Source organism: Ananas comosus, linkage group 4, assembly GCF_001540865.1.
Source record: "Ananas comosus cultivar F153 linkage group 4, ASM154086v1, whole genome shotgun sequence".
Lineage (NCBI taxonomy): Eukaryota > Viridiplantae > Streptophyta > Magnoliopsida > Poales > Bromeliaceae > Ananas > Ananas comosus.
The window spans coordinates 11,628,469-11,643,194 of NC_033624.1; the positions used below are offsets into that span (position 1 = coordinate 11,628,469).

Below are 14,726 nucleotides of genomic sequence, written 5' to 3' on the forward strand. Positions count from 1 at the left end.
TGAATTAATTTCAAGTCGAGTTTGAGCCTAAATTTAGGCTCGAAATTAATTTCAAGCCAAGCTTGAGTATTACCGGGCTCGCTCGAATTAGGCTCGAAAAACTCGAAATATATATATAAAGTCTGCTATATTATTAATAGTACCAACCACTTGCTATTAGGTTTTCGACCCTTGGATGAAGGGATGTGCGGTTAGGATGATAGTGATATTCTAGAGTTGAGTGGGTGGTTAGTTAAATAGTATGATTTATTGAGTGAAACTGGTCAAACGGATAGATCTAACGGCAAAAAATTCGACAGCACTAAGCATTTGGTATTATCGATAATATAGTAGCCGGACTCTCTCTCTCTATATATAGTCCGGCAATTATACTATCTATAGTACCGATTGTTTTGTGCTATCGAGATTTCTGCCGTTAGATCTACCTATAAATATAGAGTCCGGCTACTATACTATCCGATAATACCAAGCATTTGGTGTTGTCGAGTTTTTTGCCGTTAGATCTACCCCTTTGGCCATTTTCATCCGTTAGATCATACTATTCAATTACCTACCTCCTCAACTCTAGAGGGCTATTATCATCCTGACCACACATCCCTTCATCTAAGGACCAAAAATCTAATAGCAAGTAGTTGATACTATTAATAATATTGTAACCTAATTCTATATATATATATAAATAGGCTAGGGCTACTATATTATTATGAGTATAGACTCCTTTATATTTATAAATTTTTCGCCGTTGAATGTGCAATTAGGATACTAGTGGTCCCGTAGGATTGGTTAAATAGTATGATTTACGGATGAAAATGGTCAAAAGTATAGATCTCACGATAAAAAACTTATGAGTACAAAGGGGTCTATACTAATAGAGTATAGTAGCCGAACTTTCTCTATATATAATTATATATAATATATATTTTAATTATATAAATTTATATTATGTATTTTAATTATATTTATATAGAATTTAGATTATTGGGCCCATAAAACCAAACCAGCAAAATCCTACTTTAATTGCTCTCTCTCTCTTTTTCACTCGCTCATAGAGTTGTTTTTTCTAATTTTTTTAATATTATAATATCGTATTTCATGCATTCATTTTGTATATTGAGCTATTAGACATTTTTTGTATTGAATTTTAGATAATATTTTATAAAAATTAAACTATAGATTGCACGATGTTAAGAATTTCAAACCGTTCGTTTACGGCTCGAGCTCGCTCGAATCGAAATTAGTCTCGCTAGAGCTCGGCTCGAATTAATTTCAAGCCGAGCTTGAGCCTAAATTTAGGCTCGAACAAGCTTGAGCTGAGATAAGCTTGCTCGATAAGCTTGCTCGAGCTCGGCTCAGTTTCCACCCCTAATTACTAGTTCTCTGGATAAAAGTTTTGTATAAGGGCCTGTTTGAAAACCTTGTAATTTATACTCCGTATTGAATTTTTTTTTGGTGTATTGTCGAAAGAAGTGTTATATCGGTAGGGTAACATATTTTACCTAAAACGAAAATATATCTTATTTTGGAAAGCTAATTTGAATGTTGAATATGGTATTTTTAATCGTACTTCTCATCACTAGGAATGTTAATGAGTATGAATATTCAAAATTTTATTCAAACGCAAACCCGAACAAAGCGGATATTTTCAATGCCAAACGGATATGGATATCAAAAATGAAAATCCGACAGATTTGGATTTCGATATGGATTTTGACTGTACCCGACTCGAACCCAAATTTATTTTGCATTATATATATATATTTGATGTTATATTTGAATTTTTATTTTAAATATTTAGATTTAATGTAATATGTTTTTGAAATATTGAAAAAAGAAATAATTGTTTCAGATTCGAATTTTCGAGTTCAGATTCGGGTTTCGGATTTTTGGTCGGGTTTGGATTTGGATATGAATTTTTAAAATCCATCATGAATCTGATCCGTTTACATCTCTACTCACCACTAAATGCTGCATACTGTTTGTAAGTCAATCGAAGGAATATACTGAATAAATCAATATGACTTTGGTCACTTCACAGATAAAATATATTATTCTATCAAATTATGAGTATCAAAATCTTTCTAAGAAGTAAAAAATTAAACTGATATTTTCCAATCACACAAGAAATATCCCCATACTAAGTTAAAATTCTGACATTAAAAAAGGAACGATAGCCCCAATTCGAACGTGGGAATTAATGGCTTGAAAGATTTTGATATTTATAATTTGATAAAATAATATATTTTATAAATAAGGTTATTTATTTTGTTATGAAAAGCTAACTTAAAAGGCCCATATGGTATCATTCTAAACATTCATTCTAAACATTTTATCGTACTTCTCATCCATCAAATACTATTTTTTTAGTGATTCGAAAGAAAACGCCGAATAAAATGTCCATTCATCTAGACAAAATTTAAGTCACTTTATCGATGAAATATATTTTTCTGCTAAATTATCAATACTAAAATTTTATTTTATATACATATATAAAAGAAAGATAGTATACTATCTGTTTCGTTTATTTTTTTTTTAGAAATAAACATAGCTGGAAATGTAAATAAATTAGGATTCAGACTCGAAACTTCGGATACTAACTACTAAATCATTTATCACTTGCGTTAAGGACGGTTGATGCAATGAGTTTTTTGAGAACAAAGAATATATCCTATTGACTTGGGAGAAGAATTTTTTATTTTGAACAAAGAATATATAATTTATTTTTTATTTTAACTTTGAAAGTTTAAATTTTGAAATTTAAAATCTCAAATTTTAAATTCAAAATTTAAAATTTGAAATTTCAAACTTTAATTTAAGATCAAATTTAAATTTGAAAATATAAAATATCAAATTTTAAATTTCAAATTAAAATATCAAATTTAAAATTTAAAATTTAAAATTTAAATATAAACTTTAATTTTGAGATTAGAAATAATAAATTTAAAAATTTAAAATTTTAATTTTTAATTTTTCAAATAAGAATAGGGGTGGAAACAATTAATAAAAAAATTATTATAATAATGTATAAATTTTTTTAAATTCTACTTAAACTTAAATTTAATAAAAGAATTTATTATAATATTTAAATATAATTTACTATAAATTTTTATTATATATTTAAATATAAATAATAATATATAATTTAGTACAATTAATAATTTTATAATAAAAATAATGTATTATAAATATAAATTTTAAAATTTTAAAATTTTAAAATAGATAAGGTGGGAACAATTAATAAAAACTATTTATTATAATAAATTTATAAATTTTTAAAATTCTACTTAAACTTAAATTTAATAAAAAGAATTTATTATAATATTTAAAATAATTTTATTATAATTTTATTATAATATTTAAATAAAATAATATGTATTAATATAGTACAATTAATAATTTTATAATAAAAATAATATTTATAATATATAAACATATTATATTTAATAATTTAGTTTTATTTAATTATATATTTTAATTAAGTTTGAATTAAGCATTGGAATATGCTATTCCACCAAATGGTGGAATAGCAAATCCCTTGCTATTCCGGGATAACCGGGATGAAGCAGTTTACCGGGATAAAATATTCCGGCAAAAAATTATTTTGTTTGGCGGAATAGCGGGGATAACTTTCGTTATTTATACCGCCAACCAAACGGTGCCTTAAAGTTTAATAAGACAACATATTTTATATACGAGATAATTTATCTTATTATATATGAAATGCTAACTCAAAAGTCCATATAGTATCATTCGAAACATTTGATTTTACTTTTCATTTATCAAATACTGCATGCTATTTTTTTAGTAATTCAAAATACAAAATTTAAGTCACATTATAGATAAAATATGTTATTTGCTAAACTATCATTTATCAACACTAAAATTTTATTATAAAAATTAAAAATTAGACTCACGTTTTCCAAATTCCAATCGCACCAAAATTTTTTCTGAGCAAATAAATTATTATTAACTAATTTTTTATTTATTTGGACGTAAAGAAAAGGACAAAAGTACAGCATCATCAAAGCTGCCCCTTTTTCTTTTGTTTTTTTTAATTAAAGTGGACGCAGCTTTCCCTGCTTCAGCGAAGCTCTTCCGCTCCACGCGGCGAAGACAAATTCTCTTCCCCCCGGCTTTTCTCCTCCACATATATATTTGTATGTGATCTTTGAACATAAATATAAAATTTTAATAAATAATTTAAGGTGAAAATTGCGCATAATTTTACTGTTCAATTTTGATTCGGAATCAAAGAATTAAAATTTAACTATTTTTTAAAATTGAACCAAATCAAAAACCATATAAATCGACAGTTTGGTTTGATTTGGTTTGGTTTGGTTTGGTGTGAAATTATGAATGTTCTTGTGCAGAAGCTAGAATGCAGCAGCCACATCGCTGATGTGGTGTTTCTCAACTAATCAAACTGTTCCTCTGAATTTCACCAATTATATTATTATTTTTTAAAAATAATTTTATTATATTTTCTCTTGAAGAAAAAAATATGATTGGTTGGATACCAATGACGTGGTCTAACAGCGACTTAGGGGCCGTTTGGTTGTATGTAGTTGCAACTGCACTGCAGTTGTAACTGCATGTAAATGCTAATTTCGTATTTGGTTTGATGTATTTAACTCCAACTGTTGCAGTAGGAACTGCAGGAAGAGGCCCAACTGCAGCAGTTCGAACTACATCCAAATTGACCGCAGTTCCAACTACAGCAATTGGAGAGAGTAATTTTAAATAAAAGGTATGCTTACCTCCTCAATATTTTTTAAACAAAAATTATTTTTCTTTTTTACATTAGAGGTAATCTCACCATCATATATATAAAATAATAAAATTTTAAAAATTATTTCTCAACTGTATGCAACCAAATAAATTATTTATACTTGCAGCGCTTTCTACTACATCCAACAAAACAAGATTTATATAGTTATAACTGCTGTATTTTCAACTGCATGTATTTCTTTTTTTTACCTTTTTTTTTTTAGAGATAGGTAGCACGCTACCCGCTTCGTTCTTAGCTGGAAATGTGAATCAACTAGGATTCGAACTTGGGTCTTGGATACCAACCACCAAGCCCTTTGCCACTTGCTCTAGGGACAGTCAGTCATGTATTTCTAATTACACTGTATTTATAATTACATCTAACCAAACGGCCCCTTAGTAGATTTCCTCCTATCTCACGGAAAAGTTTAGTCACATGACGTGATGTCTTCAGCCAATCAAGTGCAATCATAGATTTTATCCGGTCTATCATAATTATAAAAAATATATATTTTTATTATATGTTTTTCTCGAAAAAAATGATCGGTTCTGTGAGAGCCTAAGTAGTCTAATATATAAGATATAATAAAACTAAATTTCTTAATTCGACTATAATATCTTGAACGGTAGTTAAGTCCAAGATATTAAGAGAGGTGACCTCCTGAGAAGTTGGTGTTACAATCATCGGCCAGAGTCATACTGATGACTGTTGTGGGTAGAACACGGCTCGTAAAAAAATCGATTAAGGTTAGAAAAATGAGTCTTATATCGCCTGATAATGTGAGTCTAAGTCTGATAAAAATATCAAAATTTGAACAAAAAAATATACGAATTCGAAATAACCTTATATATAAATATAAGGGAAAACTTCAAAAACCCTCTATGTGGTTTCGTAGTTTCTCACTTTGCCCCCCCGTGGTTTCTTTTTTCTCTTTTTCTTATCAATTTTATTAATTTTTTTTCTTAAATCAGTGATAAAGTTAAAATTAAAGGGTACTAAAATGAATATTTGATAAATCTAGATGTGTATCTGAAGTTTTTTGTATATAATTTAATGAAATATTAACGAAAAAGCTACTTAAAGGATAAAAACGAAATCACAGGAGGGCAATTTAATACATTTTAAATCACAGAGGGACAAAGTGAGAAACTACGAAACCACGTGAAGGGTTTTTTGAAGTTTTTTGTAAATATAAATGGGCAAAAATTCTTAATCGGATTACAGTATTATTATTTATTAGTAGACTTTCTTTTGTGATCTCTACTTCCGCCTCACACCCAATCCCCCCGTGGCCATGATGATGATGATGATGTGATGATGCTCGGGGTGACGTCATCCTCCGAATATACGTCGCTCACCTCTCTCTCTCTCTCTCTCTCTCTCTCTCTCCCCCACACGCGTGGCTTTAAATTCCGCGCAAGCTAGAAACATTTCCGTAGCTCGCACGGTTCTTTTGTGTAGTAGTAGTAACCCTCCCCATTTTGTATGTATGTACATTTCGATCAATTTTGGCTCCAATTTTCTTTTTTCTTTTTTTTTGTCGGTTCCCTTGGGCTTGGGTTCTAATAATTTTCGATGAATGTATCTATATAGTCGGAAAAAAAAATGGCGACGACGATGACGACGACGACGACGACGATGATGACGACGACGATGACGACGCCGCTGCTGGAAGAGAAGATGCAGAGGAGGTACTACAACAACTGTCCGGGCTGCAGGCAGGATCGGAAGAACGCGGCGCATCCGGGGATCCCGTACCGGGACTTCTTCTACATATGGCTCGTCACTCTCTGCTCCAGTAATTTCTCATTTCCGTTTCGTTTCATTCCTTTTGTTCCTTTTTTTCTTTTCTTTTCTTTTTTTTTTTTCCATTTTTTACCAACAAAACGCCGCACTTTCCCCTTCTGGCTTTGTTTTTCTCACTTCTCAGCGTGGGGAAATAAAAAATAAAAAAATTCAAGAAAAAAAAAAAGCTTTCCATGAAAAATCGTTTTTCTCAGTTTTTTTTTTTTTAAAAAAATGGTTAAATTATAGAAAATCTTTATGTAAATACTTATTTTTTTACCTTTTGTTCCTGATTTTTAAAAATTTATGCTTTGCCCGATTAAAATTTTAGAAATATTTTTAGAAGGTACGGGCCGGCCTTAATATAGTGGGGAAAATGTCTTTTGTAGAGAAAAAAAAAATTTTTAATATATATTTTTTTATTTTGAAGAATATTTTTTGTATAAATTATAAGAAATGGATGAAATCGTGATAGAATTCTGATGGATGAGACTAAATATATCAATTTGATACTTATGAAGAGAAGTTTTGTAATTTAGCCAAAAAATATTTCAAACATACTTATATTGTTTCCAAACCAAACAGGTATCAAAATGTGATTGCGAGCTAGAGGCCTGCTACTCCTGTACAAACAATGTTGGAATTAATATTGTCTATTATTGTTAAATATAAAAATATATAAGCACTGTTCTCTAACAGTTTAAGTTTTTAGAGTACAACGATTATTTCATATGGTATCAGAACACGAGGTCTTGAATTCGAGTCATGCCAGGTTTATTTACGTCATGACCAGCTTAAGTTTTTAGAGTACAACAGTCATTTCACAATTATGTTACTATCAGAATGCGATTGTTGTAGTGCTTGGATTATCATCTACTGGCTCTATTAAGGCAATATCTTTCTATAATCGAGCGAAATTAGTTTAGACCTTTGCGGTTTGAATGTTGTATAGTTGTTTCTTTTATTGTCATCTAGTAATAATTCTCTCTTTTACCACCTCACTTGTACAGCTTCAATTTGATTAATATTTGCTCGGATGTTCTTGTTTGCAGCCTTACCGATACAATCGGTGTTTCCGTTCTTGTATTTCATGGTATGTACTACTCACCTAAGTATTACAATCCAAAAACACACCGCGAATTTGGCGTAAGAATTGTGTTGATGATATAAACAGATAAGAGACTTGCACATTGCGAAAGAAGAAGAAGATATAGGATTTTATGCAGGTTTTGTTGGTGAGTTTTTTTTTTTTTTTTTTTTTTTTTTTTTTGCTTCTATTCTCTCTCGTCTCGTGGCCATTCGCACAATGCGTCTCTGCGAAAAATTGACAACACTTTTGTTGAAAGGATCCACATATATGTTTGGGAGAGCATTGACTTCTGTACTATGGGGAGTGGTGGCTGATAAATACGGCAGGAAGCCGGTTATTGTGATAAGTATTCTTTCCGTGTAAGTATGGTGTTTTGCCTTGTTTCATAACTAGAATGATTTATTTGTCGAGGAATTTGAGGATATTTTGTTTTCTGTTTCAGAATTATAGTCAATAGCCTGTTTGGGCTCAGTTCAAGTTATTGGATGGCGATCACCACAAGAGCGCTTCTTGGACTTCTGTGCGGCATACTCGGCCCCATAAAGGTATTTGCTGCTCCAGTTGATTGCAAGGGGTTGATAAAACTTTTTCTCTTTTTTTTGCTTTGATTGTTAATGTGTCCTCTCCAGGCTTACGCTTCAGAAGTATCCCGAAAAGAACACCAAGCTCTAGGATTGTCGCTCGTAAGAAGCTTCTTCCATGCTTGTTCCTTGTTTAGTAAAGTGAATTTTATCCAGGATTAATTATCACTTATGTTGAACATATATATATATATATATATATTTTCAAGGTTGGTACGTCGCGTTGTATAGGTTTGATTGTTGGGCCAGCTATTGGAGGTTTTCTTGCACAGGTGATGATCCATTTCGAATAGAACCTTCACTAATTTCATGTTCAAAAGTATACATCTATAGTGTTCATCCAAACATGCTACCTTGTGTTTTTATGAAATGTGTATCTAAAAGAATTATCAGAGCATGATCCTAAATCTGTGGATTAAACAATATATTTATGTTATTCAAGAATGTGCTTTTGGATTTATATTTTTTTTTTCCTTTGTTTTGATAAATAATATTATAGTAAGAAATTTTCTGTTGTAAATTGATAATGTAACTTGAAAATCTAATTTAAGAACCTTGCTTAATTAATCAAATGTCATACAAAAATGCCTGTCATCTTTGTACTGCTGTTTTATGTTATGATAACTGTGCGCGAATCTCTTATGTTACGGGTGCATTAATACAGTATATTATTGCTTCGCAAGATGCATTCGAATGATATTTCAGTGTGTTTGTCCATATTTTCTAAGAGCTTTCACCAGGATTATTTGAACCTTTTTCAATATTTATACATGCTTAGCTTGAGCTAATTTCATAATCTTAACATAAGATTGTCTGATCGTTTGTGAATATTGTATCAGCCCGCGGAGAAATATCCAAACATATTTTCTCAAGATTCTTTATTTGGCAGGTAAACAATTGTCCATTTATAAATTTAGTAGCTCTGTTCTTCAGTCCCTCCATATTTTTCTAAAAATATCTTGTTTCAATGAACTTCAGGTTTCCGTACTTTTTGCCCTGCCTTTGCATCTCACTTTTTGCAGTTTGCGCATTGATAGCCTGTTTTTGGCTTCCGGTGAGTTCACAATACCTCTCTATAGCTTCTTCAATCATCTGTACTATGAGTGTTTTATTTTTTAATTTATAATCTCTGTGCAATACTCAAGAGTCCAATAGCCCAAGTGAGTAGTGCCGACTCGATTGTAGCAATATTTTCCATAAAAGCGCATAGCGAGTACATGTAAATTTTTTTTGCCCCTTTACCTATTTCAAGTCCATTGATGCTGGCGACCAAGCCGATATATTCTATGTTTTGAGCTATTGATCTCGTGTTACTTTTTTGGTGATTTTTTTCTATCTTGGTTTTCTTTCTCGACTAACTTCTTTTAAGGACCTAAAAGGTTCTCGGTTGTGATCAATCGAGTAGTGTTTGTTAATGAACTTTGAATACTTCTGCAGGAGACTTTGCATATGCATCACGGAGACAAATTGCAAGATACGTCGGTTGAAACCTTAGAGGAATCACTAATTGATTCGGATTTGAAAGCAAATGGAGAAATCGCTGACGAAGGAGGCTCGGTTTCGAAGCAAAGCTTGCTTAAAAATTGGCCATTAATGTCAGCAATAATTGTTTATTGTGTTTTCTCCCTGCAAGAAATGGCTTATATTGAGGTACTATCACTTCTTAAGCATATCCTCTCATGTTGTTGACTACAATTTTTTTTTTGTTTTCATTTTTTTTGCCTTTGAAAAATTGCACTGGGGTTCTTTAAACTTTTACTATTATAACTGTTGCAGTTTATAACCTTTGCATTTTGTTGCAATTTTACCCTTTTGTTTAAATTCTTGCTTCGAACTCGACATAATTCTCATCCATGTGTAAGCAATTTCTGGATTTCTCTTATTTACAACAGTTGTGTATGCATCTCCATCCAATTTAATCTCGATCGAAGAACAAAATTACCACAAAATCCAAAGATAAGAGACCAATTTTGAACAATTGAAGGTTGAGGACCAAACTGAATCCTTGTAAAAATGCCGGCCATCGGGGGTCAAATTTACCCTTAAAAGAAAATCACGTGCCTCTATGCGCCTTTATGTTGATATCAGGTGGTTTCTCTGAGTTCAACCATCACACATGTAACTATTAAAAAGCCGAAAAAGTAATTGGTAAAATATCTGATATAATTTAGATACTGTGATATTCCATTTGCTTTTCACCTTTTAGTCCAATTTAGTATTTATATATATGCGCACTCAGGGGCTGTTTATTCCTACAGATATTCTCCCTTTGGGCCGTCAGTGATAGAAAATATGGAGGATTGAACTTTTCTACTGAGGATGTAGGCGAGGTTCTTGCAATCACAGGTACTTCAATAGAAACCTAAATCTGCATAAATTTTATTTGATTTTACATGTTGCGAGTCCGATAACAGTGTGTCTTTTTGTGTATTCTAGATGTAGAAATTCTAATGCATAAATGGAATTAGATATGCTCCCAAATTCCTACAGATATGGTGAATCATTCACAGAAATTCGTACAGACATGCTCGTAAATCATCACTCTAATCGATGAACTTTCACGTTCGACAAGATTCTGATGCAAACAGATTTAGACTAGAGCCCACCTTGATACTGCAAATAAGTTCTTATTTTCTTCTATCGCGTGACAGCAATTTAGAAATCTTGCACTTCCACATTCATTTTTTTTTCTCTGTAGTAGCTCAGAGCAAGCTGAGGCAAAGGGTTATTTTCACATTTTTCTAATGTTGTTAAATCTACAAGTGTATGTCTTTCTTTAAACGACAAATTTCTCCACTTTTCTTGTCATTGAATTGTGGAATTAGCTTGCGAGACTTGCACTAATCAAATGAAACTATTCAATGTAATCATTGACCATTCACACTTGTTTTCTTTCCAAAATGCAGTATTTTTCAAAGATCTATTTCTTTTTCATGTTTTAAGATAACTTCTTTTGTATGGACATTGAGTTGCTAACCTGTTATTTGTTGTTAGGTGTTTCTCTTCTAGTTTACCAGATTCTTCTTTATCCATTTGTTGTGAAATGGTTGAGTCCTGTCCGATCAATCCGATTGGCGGCGGTATGCATCCAAATTCTCTATCTTTGTCCTTCAAATCAAAATGCTGCTTGAGTTCTTCTAATACATTAATGATGATTTTCAATGCAGGTCTTGACCATACCCCTTTTCGTCGCTTTTCCATTCATGTCCAATTTATCTGGGATTGTACTTAAATTGGTAGTCAATTGTGCATCCTTCGTGAAGAACGTTTTTTCTGTGAGCGCTACTTCCGTCTTAAACTTTTTCATAGCATACCGTAATCTATTTTATTCTACTTATAAGCTAGAGATGAGTGAAAAACAAGTGTCGCGTAGAAACATGAAATTCAAAGTAAATTTGATACCATTCCAAATCCACTATCCATGCTTCCTTTGGTTACAATAATTTTGTTATCACTATCCACGCCGACCATGTTGTTGATATTGTCTCATAATCTGAATTAGATGCTCTTCAATTGTCCAAAGAGCCTCATTTTCCGTCACGCAATAGTAACCGTGTTGTCGAGTCGAGTCATCGTTTAACAATTTCATGTCTTCTATATCTAATGCCTTTGCTTCTATACATAATTAGGTAACCGTCATCACCGGGCTGAACCTTGTACAGAACAATGCTGTGGTAATAATCACATCTCATCGTTCTTTCGCCCCCTTTTTTTTTATTGTTTCATCTATTTTATATTCCTGGTGTCGAATATGCATTTTCTTCGACAATTTTAATTTCTAGCCTTAATAAGTTATGCGTGCAAACAGTGTCAAGAACAAAGGGGCGCTGCTAATGGCATCTCGGTGACTGCGATGTCTCTGTTTAAAGCAGCGGCTCCGGCAGGCGGAGGAGCTCTGTAAGTATTCTGTGTTATTCCAGCGGCTCCTCAAACTTTATTTTATTGACTTCCTTTTTTTTTAAACCTTTGAGAACCAAGAGCTTCGCCCCCTACAGCCGATCTCACCGGAAAATGGCGGATCATTTGCATCCTATACATCCTCTATGTTTATTTGGCAATCAAAACAAAAATTTACTTTTCTTATTTTAACTTCAAATTTTTAAATATGATGAATTTGCAAGTTGATCGTGCAATCTAAGCAAAAATTCGGCTTCTGCCGCCATCGGCCTATGCTCTAGCTGCCCCTGCAGCACTTTCCAACAAGTACCTTCAAATTACAGATGTTTTTTCGAAAAAGGATATCTAAATGTTTTTTTTAACTAAAACTATGATCTACATTCTTGGAATATAGAGTTGTTCAAAACACTTTTCACAAAGAACTGCGTTTTATCCGAACTTTCAAAAGCGTTTATCACCCTTTTTGTTTCTTTTGAAATGTAAGACATAGTGACTGCCATTGTAGCTACTTACCGCTCTCAATTATTTTTCTTGCAGATTTTCGTGGGCTCAAAAACGCACAGATGCTTCTTTTTTGCCAGGTACTAATTGTCCGAGAGTCTCTCTTTCAATATAATCTTAGTTTAAATATTGTGACTAGTGCTAGATTAGGGTGAGAGCCATTCCCTAAGTATTATTCAGTAATACTACTTAATCATTTCTCATTTGTGTTTTAATCGCACTTAATAACATTAGCATACACATAATTTTTTACATTACACTTGGTAAGACTTTCTTAAACTTCGCCTTTTCTTTTCGATATGTCGCATCCTTGTGATAACTCTGATTGGCCTCTTTTCGATATAATTTTGCAGGCGATCATATTGTTTTTTTCGCCTTAAACGTTATTGTGGTGCTCGGGCTTTTAATGACCTACAAGCCCTTTCTAGCTAAACCCGGCGCGAAGTAATACTTCGTAAAGAAGCTCAAAATCTAAGTGGAGAAGATCAAGCAGCAGCTTCTTGCTTCATTATTGTAACTGGTGTTCCTCATTCTTCTGTTTCCTTTTCTCGAGGAATTGTAGCTTATATAATGAAAGAGAATTTGTCACTCAAGCTCTGAAGAATCACAATACATTTTTCCGTAAAAGTTTTATGTTAGAAGAGGTAATCCATTTTTAATTACCTTAAAAGTTCACTAGAACTGTTTTATTGGTGATCAATGAGTACAATTTCTTAGTTAGATGTGTTTGGGCCAAGTATTAAGCTCTGTTTTGGTCTATTGAGTGTAAATGGATGATTAGAAGTCCATTCGAATTACACTAAAAGGGAACGTTTGGTTCACTGTTTGTAATATTTCGATGGTCCTACATATTTTCTATTGAAATTGTTCAAACTATTATCATTCAACTCAAATTGAGTAGTTACCAAAGGTGTTAGTGAAATGGTGGAATTATTGTTGATTCCTGGGTAGTAGAAATACTACATTATTGTGGTTTGTGGGGGTATTATTATTTCATACTTGATGGGAATTATTAGTGGCTATTCATTGATCCAAACACCCTACAGGTTGGGCGTTTCTCAATTAGGCTTATGACCATGATGGATACTTAGGCTTGGGGCGGATCAATTACGACTCGGACTCGAATAGATATTAGTTGGTTTCGAGTCCATCTACTTGGCCATATGATATTTACAACTTAGCCATCCATTGATATTGATTAAAGATTTATTAAAAAATATTGATATGTAATATTATTTTTATATGTTATTGATGTGTTGAAAATATAATAATTTGAAGACGGAAGGCTACTACTTTCTTCCATAATAGTTGGAGTGCAGCACAATCCCACGCACTGTGCAAAGTCATCACTCCCATTAATAGCAAAATTTATTGGCCTGTTCGCATGCTTCCTAGTTCCAGACCTCCATTTACGCGCCAGACGTCCCTTCGCTCTCTCCAGCTGATTTCATATCTTTTTTTCAGAAAAATACAATAAAAATATTTTTAAAAAAATTATAATAGAATGGGTGGATTTCAGAAAATTCTTTTTTATTGACTAGGACACTGCCAGATCGTTGGCGCTAACTATTAATTTCAAAAACTTAAGCTGTTAAAAATATAAAACCAATTCACTTAAAACGTACAAATATAGTGCTCACGAATCTCGATTGTCATTCGACCCACCCGGTCTCACATCACTTCGAATATGACTCGGCGCACCTAGCGTCGCACCATTTTGAATATGACTCGGCCCAACATAACCTCCCACCATACGGCAGAATGCTGATTTATTTAAGCCAACAATTGGGACACCACATCAGCAATATAAATATTGTATTTTAATTTTTTTTTTAAATATAGATAGTTCATACAAATAATATTACAGAGCGTGACCGACCGTCTCTAGCGTAAATAGTAAAAAGTTTAATAATTAATATCCCAGATCTCAAATTTCAATCTAGTTGTTTTATATTTACAATTAAATTTCTTTCTAACCGAAATAATGGATTACCTTTCTTTAACAAACACAAAAAGGCAGAGAGTCGAGGGGGATTGTTTTATAAAATAACTTTTTAAAATTTTGTAATTTGTTAAATAACTCTATCAAATTTATTTTTGAAAAAAT

General features: G+C 32.1%; 1 protein-coding gene across 1 annotated transcript; it reads left to right on the forward strand.

The window, feature by feature from the left end:
* On the forward strand, positions 6,144-13,483 carry LOC109709232 (probable peptide/nitrate transporter At3g43790). The gene is made up of 18 exons (XM_020231351.1): positions 6,144-6,248; positions 6,359-6,563; positions 7,603-7,643; positions 7,725-7,785; positions 7,897-7,999; positions 8,083-8,185; positions 8,270-8,323; positions 8,431-8,493; positions 9,061-9,110; positions 9,200-9,275; positions 9,659-9,871; positions 10,480-10,567; positions 11,216-11,301; positions 11,389-11,496; positions 11,851-11,895; positions 12,030-12,118; positions 12,656-12,699; positions 12,973-13,483. Exons 2-18 carry the CDS (start codon positions 6,371-6,373, stop codon positions 13,065-13,067), a joined length of 1,512 nt encoding a protein of 503 aa, XP_020086940.1. The 5' UTR covers positions 6,144-6,248; positions 6,359-6,370; the 3' UTR covers positions 13,068-13,483.